Source organism: Mus pahari, chromosome 4, assembly GCF_900095145.1.
Source record: "Mus pahari chromosome 4, PAHARI_EIJ_v1.1, whole genome shotgun sequence".
Taxonomy (NCBI): domain Eukaryota; kingdom Metazoa; phylum Chordata; class Mammalia; order Rodentia; family Muridae; genus Mus; species Mus pahari.
The window spans coordinates 85,417,084-85,431,866 of NC_034593.1; the positions used below are offsets into that span (position 1 = coordinate 85,417,084).

Consider the following 14,783-nt stretch of genomic DNA (forward strand, 5'->3'; position numbering starts at 1 on the left):
AGCCACCATGTGGTTGCTGGGATTTGAACTCTGGACCTTCGGAAGAGCAGTCGGGTGCTCTTACCCACTGAGCCATCTCACCAGCCCCAGATTTTTTTTTCTTAATAATGAATACAATAACATTACTTTTCTTTGTGTGTGTGTGGAGGGGTTAGGCATGTGGGGGGCAAAAAACAATTGACAAGAGTCAGTTTTCCTTCCTTCTACCATGTAGGCCTAGAAAAGCAAACCTAGGTCATTACACTTGGCAGGTACTTTTACTTGAGCCACTTCACTGACCCGATTCACTTTTTTCACTCTTAAATTTATTTATTTACTTATTATTAGAGTGGATTATTATTATTTTAGACTGAATCTCTCTGTGTGGCTCTAGATGTTTGGAGACTGGGCTCAAATTCAGAGATCCCCCTGCCTCTGCCTCCTGAGTGCTGAGATTAAAGGTGTGCGCCCCCACACTTGGCCCTGAATGTTTTTAGTTGGTGTGCATGTGCACAGAGACATGAAGGTTAGAGGACAACTGTTGGTATCTGTTGGGAACTAAAAACGGGGGGGGGGGTCCTAGGGAAGAGGAAGACCCACACCCCGCCAGAGTTCCACCTATTCTCTGGTCAGTCAGGCGTGGGAGGGCTGCTAACTACCTTCCACTCATCCCCGGGTGGGCATCTAAGCCTCTGCCCCACTTTTCGGGAGGTGGCAAGGGGCAACTCTACCTGGGGATCCCTGGAGCTACCTTGCTAAAGCCACCAGGGTTATGGGAGAGACGGATAAGGGAAGAGGTTCCCAACACCTGTGAGAGTGTGCGCAGCCTTGATTAGCAGAGATTCTCTATGGTTTTAGAGCTTTATAATAGAAATGCAGGGGGAACGACAAGAAGGGGGGGAGAGAGAGAGAGAGAGAGAGAGAGAGAGAGAGAGAGAGAGAGAGAGAGAGAGAGAGAAGGCTAGAGAGAAAGAGAGAGAGAGGGAGAGAAAAGAGGAGAGGAGAAGACAAAGAGAGAAGAGACAAGAGAAGAAGACAAAGAGAGGAGAGAGGGCGAGAGTGAGGAGTGAGAAGTAAGAGAGAGAGGTGGGGCTGAACAGCCCTTTTTATGGTCTTTACTGTTGCAAGGTAACTGGGGAGGAGTTTAGCCTGAAGATCAGAAGCTTGGACCATTGCCTACATGACTTCTAGCCATGCTTCTCTTGTGAGGGCTGTGGGGGATGGTAACTTAGGCAGGGGCCAGAGTTCCAGGAGACATGAGAGAACTCCTTCCGTCCCATGTAGATGAATTATCACCACAGGGTCCCGGGGTTCAGCATCTCAGCTTGCCTGGAGAATAGCCTGTCTGTGCACAGCCCAATGCCCCACAGGTATCTGCTCTCACTTTCTAGCATGTGGGTTCCAGAGAATGAACCCAGGCCATCAGGCTTGCCAGTAAATCCCCTTTCCTATGAAGTCATCTCATTGGGACCTAAATTTAATGTGGTTTTGTTTGTCTTTTTTTTTTTTTTTTTTTTTTTTTTTTTTTTTTTTTTTTTTTGTCTTTTTGAGACGGGGTTTCTCTGTGTAGGTCTGGCTGTCCTGATTTACTCTATAGACCAGACTGACTTGAACTCGAGATCTGCCTGTCTCTGCTTCCTTAGTAAAGGGATCAAGGCATGTGCCACCACCACCCAGTGAGTCTGAACTTCTAATCCTTGTACCTCCACCTCCAAATGGTGGGATCTATGCATGTGCCACGTTGCCTAGAGAGTGTCTTACTGCGTGTGGATGTGTGGCAGGGAGGATGCAGCCAGAAGACAGCCTGAGTGTAGCTCCTCAGATGCTACCTACCTTGGTTTCTGAGATAGGGTCTCTCACTGGTCTGGAGTTCCTCAAGTACGCAAGGGTGGTTGGCTAGCAAGCTCCAAGGAGCTATCTGTCTCTGCTTCCAAAACATTGAAATTATAAGCGCATGTTTCCACAGCTGGTTTAAAGTATTTTTAATTATAATTTATTTGTTGTGTGTGTTGTGTACTAGTGATCCAGGACACACATGTGCATGAATTCTAAGGCATGTCCTCCAATTTGTAACATTCCCTCTCTCTAAATCAGAAGTCTGCTCCAGAAAGGAAGGAGGCTGAGCAGTCTTTGGTGCAAAGAGGAGGTAAGCAAAAGCCCGTATATCCGAGAGGAACAGACGCATGGAAGATTCTCAAAAGCCCCACAACAGTAAAGGGAGCAAAGAGTTGTGGGGGAGGAGACTCTGAGCAGCAGGACAAAGAAAGAAAGCTGTCTGGATTGTGGAGCTGCCTGAAAGTTGGGCTGCTCTTAGAACCAGAAAGATCTGTGGTCTTCTGCTCTGCAATGCCAGCAACTAAGTATTTCCACAATGCTGTTTTCTAATCACTAAATGATTCAGGACTTTATAGAATCCTATTAACAAACAAACAAATAAACAAACCCTAAGTGCACACCTACTTGAGAGGCGAACTTTAGCTTTATAGTAAGACTGTCTCAAAACAAAGGCCAGGCATGGTAGAGTAAGGCCAGGCATGGCAGAGTAAGGCCAGGCATGGTGGTACCTATCTGTAATGCCAGCATCTGTGAGGCAGGCAAGAAGAGCATGAGGCATCTTGAGCTGCATTCAAAATCTGAGATAGCCCCGGGCTACTTTAGATCCTGTCTCAACTGAAAAAAAAAATAATGAAAGAGAGGTACCAATATAGAGTCACATGATCAAGACATGCTAGAATTTGATAAAATGGGAGGAAATTCTGTTTTAATTCAGCTCCCTCAAAATACCTATAAATTAGTGTACTTTGGGGAATATCCAGAAACACACCTGAAGCATGACCAAAATGTCAGTATTGTTTTTCTCCAGTGCGATGTCAAAGGCAGACTTATCAAATTTGCTGAAAGCGTGGACATCAGCTCCATATTTGATAAGTAACTCGACGACATCCCGGTGACGGTGCTCCGTGGCCCAGTGCAGAGCTGTCATCTGCAGCATGTCCTTTGCATTTACATCTGCACCACTCTGTTGGAAGAAAGCAGCTGTTCAATACGTATAAGATCCTGTTACCAATCAGATTCACACAGAGACATTTAATGCTGGTTCTCTCTTAGGGGCTATCAGAGGGAGAGGCATTTCTCAAGGCCTCCTGAATGCTGAGACATTATGCTTTCAGTGAGTGGGTCTGCTAAGGACATCACTGGGAAATTCTCACAGATGGCTAGGAAGGGAAAGGAACAGATTTTGTTGCATTTATTAACAGAAAGCTGAGTAGGGCCTGAAAAAAAAAACTAGGCATAAGTTCAGAGAACACCTACAGAAAAGGAACGAAGAAAAATCAATAAAATCTGTTTAGCCTTTAAAAAACAAATCAGAAAACAAAATAATCTCCATGATGACTCCTGAAACAGTTTCCATGAGTAAAATAATAAATAAATGAATGAATAAATAGATTTGCAACTCAGTGACCACCTACACTAAGTCTTTTCAAACCACTTTCCTACCACTATTTAAGGAAAAATGGCTTACTGCATAGTCTGACCACTATTCTTTTTATTTGTTTGTTTTGTTTTTCTTTTCTTTTTTCTTTTTCTTTTTTTTTTCTTGGTTTTTCGAGACTGGGTTTCTCTGTGTAGCCCTGGCTGTCCTGGAACTTACTCTGTAGATCAGGCTGGCCTTGAACTCAGAAATCCGCCTGCCTCTGCCTCCCAAGTACTGGGATTAAAGGCATGCGCCACCACACCCGGCTTTGTTTTGTTTTTCAAGACAGGGTTTTTCTGTGTATCCTTGGCTGTCCTGGAACTCACACTGTAGACCAGGATGGCTTAGAACTCACAGAAATCCACCTGCCTCTGCCTCCTGAGTGCTGGGATTAAAGGTGTGTGCCACTACTGCCAGGCTCCTGCCATTATTCTTGCTTTACCCTAACAAGCAGTTCCACGATGTGAGCATGTCCATCAGCTGCAGCCATATGCAAAGGGGTCCTGTCCACTTTGGTCCGGGCATCCCTGCTAACGCCAGCTCGAAGGAGCACTTCTGCTGTGGAATAATGACCATACTGGGCTGCAAGGTGAAGCGGTGATGTTCCGAGCTGTTGGAAGATAACACTCATTGAGTTCAACCATGTGTGAAGAACTGTATCGTTTCTGGGTAGAGATATACGAACAAGAAATAAATCCTATAGTATTCACTCTTGGAGAAAGACTCTTCCTGAGCAGATAGCATTTTAGAGTTAGTATATGGAGGCTGCAGAGAATAAGCGGGTAAGAGCATTGACTTTGAGCATGCATGTTGGTGACTCAGCTGTTAAGTTAACTCCAGCTGCTGGTGACCCAACACCCTAATCTCTTAAGGTTAGACACCTGGACTCACATGCACATACCCCATGCAGCCATACCCTCATGTACATCATTAAAAATAATAAAATAAATAAGAATTAATGTTGATGGGAAGGTAAAGGGGCCATAAAACTGTGAAGTGTACTGATTTTTAGTGAGATAGAGCTACTGGGTAAGACTCACTAGAAGACAGGATTTTAGACATGACTCACAAGATAGTTTTATTTTCTTCCTTTTTTTTTTTTAAGCATTAAAAAGAATATTCTGAGGTGGGTATGATGGCGCACGCCTTTAGTACCAGTACTTGGGAGGCAGAGGAAGGCAGATTTCTATGAGATAATATACAGAACACCCAGGGCTTTATTGAGAGATCCTGTCTCAAAACAAACAAACACATGAACCAGTCGGACTCTGAGGTTATGTTATTACACAGACCTGAATCTTTTGAAGCTCTTTGGTCTGCAAGCCAGTTGACAGAGTTGACAGGCTCACCATATCAACCTTTTTTTTTTTTTTTTTTTTTTTTTTGGTTAAGTCAGGTTTGTTTTTTCTTTGTGTAGACCAAGCTGGTCTCTCGAACTCAGTGCTTAGATTAAATATGTATGCCATTCTGCCTAGTATCTCTAATATTTATTTGCATGCGTATGCATGCATGTCCACATAGGTATGTGTTTGCAGGTCAGAGGACAACTTTTAGGAAATTTTTTGTTTGTTTGTTTTTTGAAACAGGATCTCATTATGTAGCTTTAGCTGTCCTGGATGTAAACCTGCTATGTAAACCAGGTTGGCCTCAAACTCCAAGAGGTCTTCCTGCCCCTGCCTCCCAAGTTCTAGGACTAAAGGCATACATCATCATATCCGCAAATAAAAATATTAAAATTAAAACAAAAGGGAAAAAAATCCCAAGTACTTAACAGCTATAATTACAACCTATATATTCAGACAATTTGAATTGGAAAACTAACAGGGAACCTATACAGGGAGGTGAAACAAAGCTCTCTTAGAAGGAATGACCCAGGAACCGAAGTGAGCCTTGGGGCCTGGTTACGGCATGCTTGCTCAGGAAAGCACGGGGCCTTTGGCTGAGCTTACCCAGTCTGTGGTGAATGGAGCCCCATTTGCCATCAGTGTCCTCACTTCATCGTCTTGGCCTTTCCGTGCAGCTTCTAGCAGCCTCTTCCCCAAGTCCACCAGAGACATCTTTATGCATAGAAACAGCAGTTTCCAGGAAGCTACAATTCAAACACAAGGGGAACAATCACCTGTAACATTCTCTCGCCGGCTGTTTGTTTCTCTGAGACTTGGTGGCTTTGCCTTGCTGTCCAGGCCAGCCTAGAACTCACTATGAAGCCTGTGAATGCCCGGAACTCATATATCTTGCTTCCTCTACCTCCCAGATGCTAATGTACAGACACGGACCACCACAGCCACAGTGCAATGTGTTTACAAGATGCTTTCGTTTGGGTACAGGAGCTCGTGCAGCCTACACTGGCCTTCAACTTTTCATCTTTCTGACTCCAGCACCCAAGTGGTGGGATTACAAGTTAGTGTCACCAGACCTGGCTCCCTCTCACCCACCCCCCTTTCTATTCTGAGGCAGTATCTAGGTAATCTGGCCAGGCTGGTCCAAAACTCACTCCATAGCTTAGGTAGACCTACAGTTTGTGATCTTCCTGCTTCAACTTCCTAAGTAACTAGGATTATAGGTTTTCATCACCAGACCTAGTGGTAGAATATAATTGTAAAGAATACAGTTCAAAACATGCACTCTAATTTCTAGGCAAGGCACAAGGGTACCTGTTTGTAAAAATGTTGCTTGTAGGAAAACTGTGAGTTTATCATCCCTCTATGATGTCCTACAGCACATGACTGGGTTGTATGAGTGGGCATGACTATTTGGTTGGGCCTGAGACCCTGTATAGGGTAGGTAAACTCCCCACTGGCTCAAAACCGACCAATTCCAATAAAGACTTCTTAAATCTCAATCTAATTCCTTCACACAAAGGCCACCAAGGCCTGTGAGATGGCTTAGCAGCTAAAAGTGCCTTCTATAAAGGCTGGATGACTTGTGACCGACCCCTCAGAACTCTAGGTACAAGAGGACTGATTCTGATTCCAGGCTGTCCTCTGACCTCTGAGTACATGCAGTTGCAGTGGAGTGTGCCCCCCCCCCACAAACAATAACACAATTAAACAGAACACTGGGCAGGGCACATGCAAGTATTCCTTTCTGGGAACCTCTCCCACTCTTGGGAATTTTCGTTTTTCCTACTGAGCAGCATCTTTTCTAAATTGAATTGCAAGTGTTAATCTTTTTCTTTTCTAGCTATGGTGAGATGATGTAATGCCTATCAAAGTTTATAGACAGAAAGTCATTTTCCTTTTCCTTTCAGGCAGCAACTCCTGTAGTCCAGGCTGACCATTCACTGTGCAACTGAGGACGACCTTCAACTCCTGATCCTCCTCCTTCACTTCCCAGGTACTGAGAATGTGGGCAAGTGACATCACGGCCAGCATGGCCAATGACTTGCTTAGAAATCATCAAAAGTGTGGTTTATGGCTCCTGAGCCACATTTACAACCTTACAGGAATCCGTGTGATCCAAACTATTTTTTACTACAATGCTATCTTTTAGCATCTTAACAGTTGCAATGGTAGTGAAATTACTATGGAGGCATAACTGTTATTGCCTTTACCCAAATCAAATTGTGAGGTAAGCTTACTATAGTCACTGCTATGTGCTTTTGGGGGGGGGAGGGATTCTATTTAGGAAAATCCTTGCCCTGCAAGGAGGTATGCACCTGTAACACCAGCACGCAGGAATGGAGGAAGCAGGTGAGAAACACAAAGCCAGTGACAGCTACACAGGGAGTTCTAGACAGGCATGGGCTAGTCTCAATTTTTTAGAGAGAAAGAGAGAGAGAGAATGTGTGTGTGTGTGTGTGTGTGTGTGTGTGTGTGTGTGTGTGTGTGTGTTGGTCAGAGAACAGCTTGCAGGAGTTGGTTCTCTGACTTCTATCGTGTGGCTCAAGGGACTCAGGTCATCAGGCTTGTCAGAAGTTACCCATGAGCTAGCTACCTTGCCAATCTAACAACCTGAGTTTGATCCAGGGAGTCACACGGTAAAAGGAGAGGAGTAACTCCAGAGAAGTTACTCATAAACCACCCCTCCAATAAATTAATAAAACATTCAAAGTAGGGCCTTATGGCTAAGGCCTGTAATTTCTGTACTCCTGGTTTCTAGGAGGATGAGATATGAAGATTCCAAGTTGGAGACCAACCTGGGCTATCATGAGACCCCTGTCTCTAAAAACGAATCAAGGGCTGGGGATAGAGCTCCATTTACAGGGCGCTGCTTAGTATGCACAACGCCCTGGGTTTGAGCTGAGCATGGAGATACAAAAGTTCAACTCCTGTCTGAGCTACAATATGAATTCAAGAAGAGCTTGAAGCCGGGCGTGGTGGCGCATGCCTTTAATCCCAGCACTCGAGAGGCAGGTGGATATCTGAGTTTGAGGCCAGCCTGGTCAACAAAGTGAGTTCCAGGACAGCCAGAGCTATACATAGAAACCCTGTCTTGAAAAACCAAAAAACTATTTGTATTGATGACTGTTTTCACCTGAGTCTATTTCTGTATGGCCTTGGGGCAAAGGCCTGTAATCTCTGTACTCCTGGTTTCTAGGAGGATGAGATATTAAGCTTCCAAGTGGGAGAATATGCAGTATCCTCTCTAGGTCAGAAAAGGGCATCAGATCCCCTGGCACAGAATTTACCGATGGTTGTAAGCTGCCATGTGGGTCCTCAGGAAGAGCACCCAATACTATTAACTGCTGAGCCATCTCTCCAAGCCCTTGCAACTATCCCCCCACCCCCAGCTCCCCCGCAGTGCAGCAGACAAAACCCAGGGTATTACTGAACTAAATTATCAACCTTAAACTGACTTTTAAGAAGTGACCACATATCATGTGAGCGATGTAATACAATAGCAGAGTGCCTGTCTAGCATGCATGAGGCTGTATGGACCACAAAAAAATTACCACTTGCCAAGCTTTGGTATACCATCAAAGAATACCTACCATCATCTGGAAAAGCTATTAAAAAATGAGGTGTGGCCAGACCTGTTGTCTCATGCCTATAATTCCTGTGTAACTATTCTCACAGAAATTCTAAAAATTTGTGTGTCCCTCTTCTCTACTATCAGACTATTGGGACAACGAACTGCAAGAAATTCTCAGGTGCCAGGCAGAGAAAGTTGTCACCTAAGAAAGAGATCTCAGCTCTGACAGCTTGTCTGACCATCTTGCAGGAGACTAGAGCCAATGATAGTAGTTAGGGCCACAGCTGGCCCAGGAGTGATTAGTTATACATACATACTTCCTATCGACCTAAAACTCATGTTACATCAACCCCCACACAGATTGGGGGTGTCTTGGGCTCTGTTTCCAGTGGCCACACTGAACCAATCCTTTTCTGCTTGTCGTTATTAATGTGCATTTAATTGACATATCTGATGATGGATGGCCAAGCCTAGCTTGTTAGGGATTCCAGGGCTCAAGCTCTGACCCTTACAAGCACAGTAACAATTCTGACAAGCCATAGCTAGGAGAAATAGTCAGCAACTCATTCCCAATGAAGAGGACAGACTGAATGGCACCAATTAGCTGCTGGGGTCATTTTATTCCAGAGAGTTCTTTCTCTTGAGAAAGAATCTTTTACATCTGGCTGGCCTGAAGGCAGGCTTCAAACTCAAGAGATCTGCCTGCCTCTGTCTCCTGAGTGCTAGGCATGACCACAATGCCCAGCTAGAGACTTTTATCTTCCCATTTCCCCTCTCATCTGTTTTGGTTGTTGTTTTACCTCTATACAAAGAATCAGAGAAATGAGTATTTGGACTTGGTATTGGAGCCTCGAGATAGCCTGGCCCAAGCTGGGCAGTGGTGGCACACGCCTTTAATCCCAGCACTTGGGAGGCAGAGGAAGGTGGATTTCTGAGTTCGAGGCCAGCCTGAACTGCAGAGTGAGTTCCAGGACAGCCAGGGCTACACAGAGAAATCCTGTCTTGAAATAACAAAACAAACAAACAAAAAAATCAAAAAAAAAAAAAAAAAAAAAAAAAAAAAAAAAAAAAAAAAAAAAAAACAAAACAAGACCCAGAGATAGCCTGGCCCATAGAAATTTTCTGCAATAGGCTTTGTCTGAAGTTCTGAGCTGTTTCAATTCTGTTGAACTATTTGGGTTGTCATACTGCAAGCCTTGTCAATTGTGTGTGTGTGTTTTATCTGTATATATGTCTGTGCACTACATGTGTGCCTGGTACCAAAAGAGGCAAGGTGGCACTGGAGCTACCATGTGGGTGCTGTATCTCAAACCCTGATCTTGCAGATCAGATAGTGCTGTTAACCACCAAGCCACCTCTCCAGCCCCAAGCCTTGGCATTTTGAAAGCTCTTTTGAAGGGATCTGGAGTTTGGTTGAAGGATCTGGAAACCTACACGATGGTTAAAGTGTGTCTGTCTTGAGGCAGAGAAGCAAGCATGCAGAGAACTCTATTGTGATTTGTGTAACCATGGAAAATACTGTTTGTACTATCTTAATGGCCCTTTGGGGAAATTCCAGATGACTAAATCTTTTGTAAACTCATCAGTTTCTAAAGCATCATGGGGCAGAACTTAATCTGTCTGCAGAGTTCCTGAGAAATAACTGAGAAGTGTGGCCCTGGCTACTTCATTTTTCTATGTCTCTTTGAACTTTCTGTGTGCTAAAATTACTGTTCTTGACATGCCTGCTTTAAAAGGTGTGTATTCACAATATGAATGTGAATATCTAAGGGCAGATTTTGGAGTTGCTCCCCCAGCTTTTATTTTATTTTTTATTCCTTTGAAAAGTAAATTAAAATACAGAACTTAATAGCTAACTGTATAAATTGTGCCTAGATCATTTCCCCACCTCCACAGGCTCTCATTGTGTGGTCCTGGCTAGCCTGGAAAATACAATATAGACCAGACTGACCTAGAAATCAAAAAAATTCATCAGCTCATATTGAGAAGAAATTAAGTTTTACTTTTTTATGTCAAGAGTAGCTGAAAGATAGTTGAAAAGACATTTAAAAACAAAACAAAAACAAAAAACAACAAACAAAAACCTAGGCTGGAGAGATGGCTCAGCGGTTAAGAGCAATACCCAGCAACCACATGGTGGCTTACAACCATCTGTACTGGGATCTGATGCCCTCTTCTGGTGTGTCTGAACACAGCGACAGTGTACTCATATAATAAAACAAATAACTAAAGCTATTTATTCATTTATTTAAGACAGGATATCTTGTAGTCCGCACTAGTCTACAACATGTCACATAACCAAGGAGGACCTTTGTGGGGAGTGGGAGTGGCCGCAAGAACCAAGATGGTGCCCTGGCTCATTGATCCCTACTTACCCAGAACTTGAGCCTGCGCACTTGTAAGATCCTGTGCTGTCTGCCTGATGAGTCACTGGCCTATCACTGTGGGCCCTGCCTGCATGCACGGCTAGTGTTCAGAGCGTGCTGAACGCTGATTGGATCCAGGAGAGAGGGATAAGATCAGAGGACGGAGGGAAAAACAAAAGAGAAACTGGACGAGCCGGAGATAAAGATGGGAGCTGCTTGAAACCCTCCTTGGTGTTCCTGTCGTTTTTTTCCCCCATCTCTGCTGGGAGGAGTGTGGGGTTGTGGCATCTGGTGGCCCATATGGGGAAGAAAAGAAGAAAAGGCCAAGAAAGAAGCAGAAAAGAAAGAAAAAGCAGAAGCCAGGAGGAAGGAACAAGAAGCCAAAGAAAAGCAAAGACAAGCTGAATTAGAAGCTGTTCGGTTGGCTAGGAATAAGTTAGAAAAAGAAAAGGCAGAAACTTCGGAACTCGTGCAAGAGCTGGAAGGAGAAAAAGGAGCTACGAGGGAGTTCCATGGTAAGAATTAATCTAGCGCTAGGAAGAGGCTCCCCAGTAGAAGGACGAAGTTAGGCTCCTGGTAGAGGGATGAAGTTAGGCTCCTGGTGTAGGGACAAAGTTAGGCTCCTGGTAGAGGGACAAAGTTAGGCTCCTGGTGTAGGGACAAAGTTAGGCTCCTAGTGTAGGGACGGAGTTAGGAAAGTCTAGCCTCCAAAAGGGATGGAAAACCTCAGATACAAAGCCATGGGATCCACCGCTTCAAAAGTGAAAGTAAAAACCGCATTAGTACGGCTTCTCAAACGAAGCGTAGTTAAATTAAAAAATGAAACTCTAGACAAATTATTGGAAACAATAATTAAAGAGGCACCCTGGTTTCTAGAAGAGGGCTACGTGAACCCCCGATATTGGGAACGACTAGGTCAAGACTTGCAGGCAGCGGATTTGACTACCCTATTACCGTCGGGCACGCTAGCCATTTGGAATTTAGTCAAATTTTGCTTGACAGACAAGAGTGGAAAGTATACTGCTGAGGTAGAAAAAGGGGAGAAGCATTAGAGGAAGTAAAGGAGGTTATGTCTCAACATAGTGATCAGCAGAAAAGAAAAGAGGCTAAAAGACGGGTGAGTACTGATGAGAGTACAGAGGAATCTTCAGATAGTGGAGATGAAGTAGCTAGCATAATATCTAAGTTGAGCTTTAAGTGAGGAAGACTGCCTGAGCCCTCGGCTCCTCCCTTACCCTCACCTCCTCCTTATATAGGGGACAAGGGGAGTGAGGGGAAACGCAGTCGACATGCCTCGGTGTGGCGAAATCTGCCTCATGAGGTTGGAGCCTTCCCAGTATTTCAAGACCAGCAAGGGCAGCAATATTATGAGCCATTAGAGTGGAAAATGATTCAAAAACTTAAAGAATCAGTAACTACTTATGGCTNTCAAGCTCCCTTCACTGTAACTCAAGTGGAAGGATTGCAGAGATTCTGTATGACTCCTTTTGATTGGCAGAATTTATGTAAGGCGGATTTATCTGGAGGGGCTACTTAAGTTGGAAGCTGCATACCTTGAATATGCTCTTGAACAGGCTGCCGTGAATGCCACCAATGGCCAGCCTACTTGGAGCATAGACATGCTCATGGGGCAAGGAAATTTTGTGAACAACCAGGCAGGATATCCTCTACAAGTATATCAACAAATTAATAATCGTGCCCTCAAGGCGTGGAGAATGCTTTCAGGGACAGGAGATCTAGGATCCAGCTTGTCTAAAGTTATACAAGGGGAGAAAGAATTTTTCTCTGATTTTTTAGCCAGGATGGTTGAGACTGTAAGTAGAGTCTTCCCAGATGTGGATGCAGCCATGCCACTCGTCAAACAATTAGCCTATGAACAAGCAAACAAGGCTTGCAGGGATGCCATACTACCCTACAAGAATAAGACAATAGATTTCTGGGTAAGAGTGTGTAGAGATGTCATGGATACCCCGCTTACTAATCAAGGGTTGGCAGCAGCTATTTTAACAGGCATACAAGGTCGTCAACAAGGCCAAGGAAACCAACCTACTTCTCGGAAGGGCCTAACCGGTGGATGCTTTTCCTATGGCCAGGCTGGGCATTTTAAAAGAGATTGTTCCAATCTCCTGTGGCCAACTAATGCAGCTCCCATGAGGCACCCAAAATTATGTCCACGATGTCGTAAAGGCAACCATTGGGCAGGGGACTGCCAATCCAAGTGGGATATAGATGGTCGTCCCCGTGAGCCAGTCCAGACAGGAACCAAACTAAAAAACGGGCCACAGGGCCTTCTGCTCCAGGGCCCTCAAATATATGGAGCACTGCAGCAAACACCCACCCCGTGGCCCATCCTGCAACAAGTCCCCAGATGCCCTCACACGAAGGCGCCCGCAGAAGAGCTACAACAGGAAGTGCAGGATTGGACATCTGCACCACCACCAGACTCATATTAACCCCAGAGATGGGGGTGCAAGGAATTACTTCTGATTTTAAAGGTCCTATCCAAAAAAATACAGTGGGGCTATTATTATTAGTATTATTAGTATTTGGTTTTTTGAGACAGGGTTTCTCTGTGTAGCCATGGCTGTCCTGGAACTCACTCTGTAGAGCAGGCTGGCCTCGAACTCAGAAATCCGCCTGCCTCTGCCTCCCAAGTGCTGGGATCAAAGGCGTGTGCCACCATGCCCGGCTACAGTGGGGCTATTATTAGGACGCAGTTCAGCCACTTTAAGAGAACTAATAGTGTACCCTGGAGTAATCGATCCTGACTATGTGGGAGAAGTGAAGATTATGGCCTCATCCCCAAGAGGAGTGTCCACAATCTCACCTGGAGACTCCCCAGCTATTATGTTCACTTTCCTACAAAAGGCCTAATCGGGGGAAAGAAGAGGTTTGGATCCACTGGGGACCCAGGAGTGTGGTTCTCTACGGCTTTAGAAGAGCGTCCCCTTTATAAATTAAAGATACAGGGAGTTACCATTTGGGGATTATTAGATTCTGGAGCTGATAGGAGCATTATTAAGAAAGTAGACTGGCCTTCAGCATGGCCTATTCAGCCCTCAGCTCAGACTCTAAGGGGATTGGGGTTTGCTCAAGACCCAAATTTCAATATAGGAATTCTACTATGGGAAGATGATAAAGGTCATTAAGGAAGTTTTCAACCTTTTGTATTGAGTATACCCATATCCTTGTGGGGTAGAGATGTCATAAAACAGATGGGAGTGAGGCTTATTACAGGGGGCATTTTTAGCCCTCAAAGTGTGGCTATCATGAGTAAAATGAATTTTAAAGCAGGTAGGGGACTAGGGAAGCGTGAGGATGGCCGTACTTTCCCCATCCCTGCAAAAGGCAATGAAGGAAGACATGGATTGGGTTTTTCCTAGGGGGCCACTGAACAAATAGCCATCAAATGGAAAAATAATCTACCGGTGTGGGCACCTCAGTGGCCCCTACCTAAAGAAAAGTTACTTGCAGCTCAAACCCTAGTCAAAGAGCAATTAGAAGCTGGTCATCTTAAAAAAATCCGTATCTCCATGGAATACACCCATTTTATGATAAAAAAGAAGTCTGGTAAATGGAGATTTTACGTGACCTTCGAGCGGTAAATGCTGCTATGGAGGGCATGGGCCCAGTACAGCTTGGCCTTCCCATGATATCTGCATTACCCAAGATTTGGCCCACTATTGTAAGAGATTTAAAAGATTGGTTTTTTTTATCATTCCATTGCATCCAGATTATACAGACAAATTCACTTTTACTCTACCATCCATTAATCATGCCTCCCCTGATTTCACGATACGAGTGGACATTATTACCACAAGGAATGGCGAATAGTCCTACATTGTGCAATTGTATGTAGATAAAGCTTCAGCTTCTATTAGACAGCAATTTCCTAAGATAATCATATATCATTATATGGATGATATATTAATTTATGGTCAAACAAAAGAAGAATTACAGGATGTATAAAATGGAAATTGGCTATGGCCCCTGAAAAGGTTCAATGTGTGGATGTAAAACAATATTTAGGAGCAAAATTAACTGATAAT

The 14,783-nt window shown here is 44.3% G+C and overlaps 1 protein-coding gene across 1 annotated transcript in view; it reads right to left on the reverse strand.

The window, feature by feature from the left end:
• The window catches only part of Gabpb2 (GA binding protein transcription factor subunit beta 2), a 39,380-nt gene that overhangs the window by 14,460 nt on the left and 10,137 nt on the right, over positions 1–14,783 (reverse strand). Inside the window, exons 2-4 of the mRNA XM_029537396.1 lie at positions 5,404–5,543; positions 3,897–4,064; positions 2,804–2,998 (exon numbers count right to left, since the gene is read on the reverse strand). Of these exons, the coding sequence (XP_029393256.1) occupies positions 2,804–2,998; positions 3,897–4,064; positions 5,404–5,511 (471 nt within the window). The 5' untranslated portion in view covers positions 5,512–5,543. The remainder of the gene's footprint in view (positions 1–2,803; positions 2,999–3,896; positions 4,065–5,403; positions 5,544–14,783) is intronic.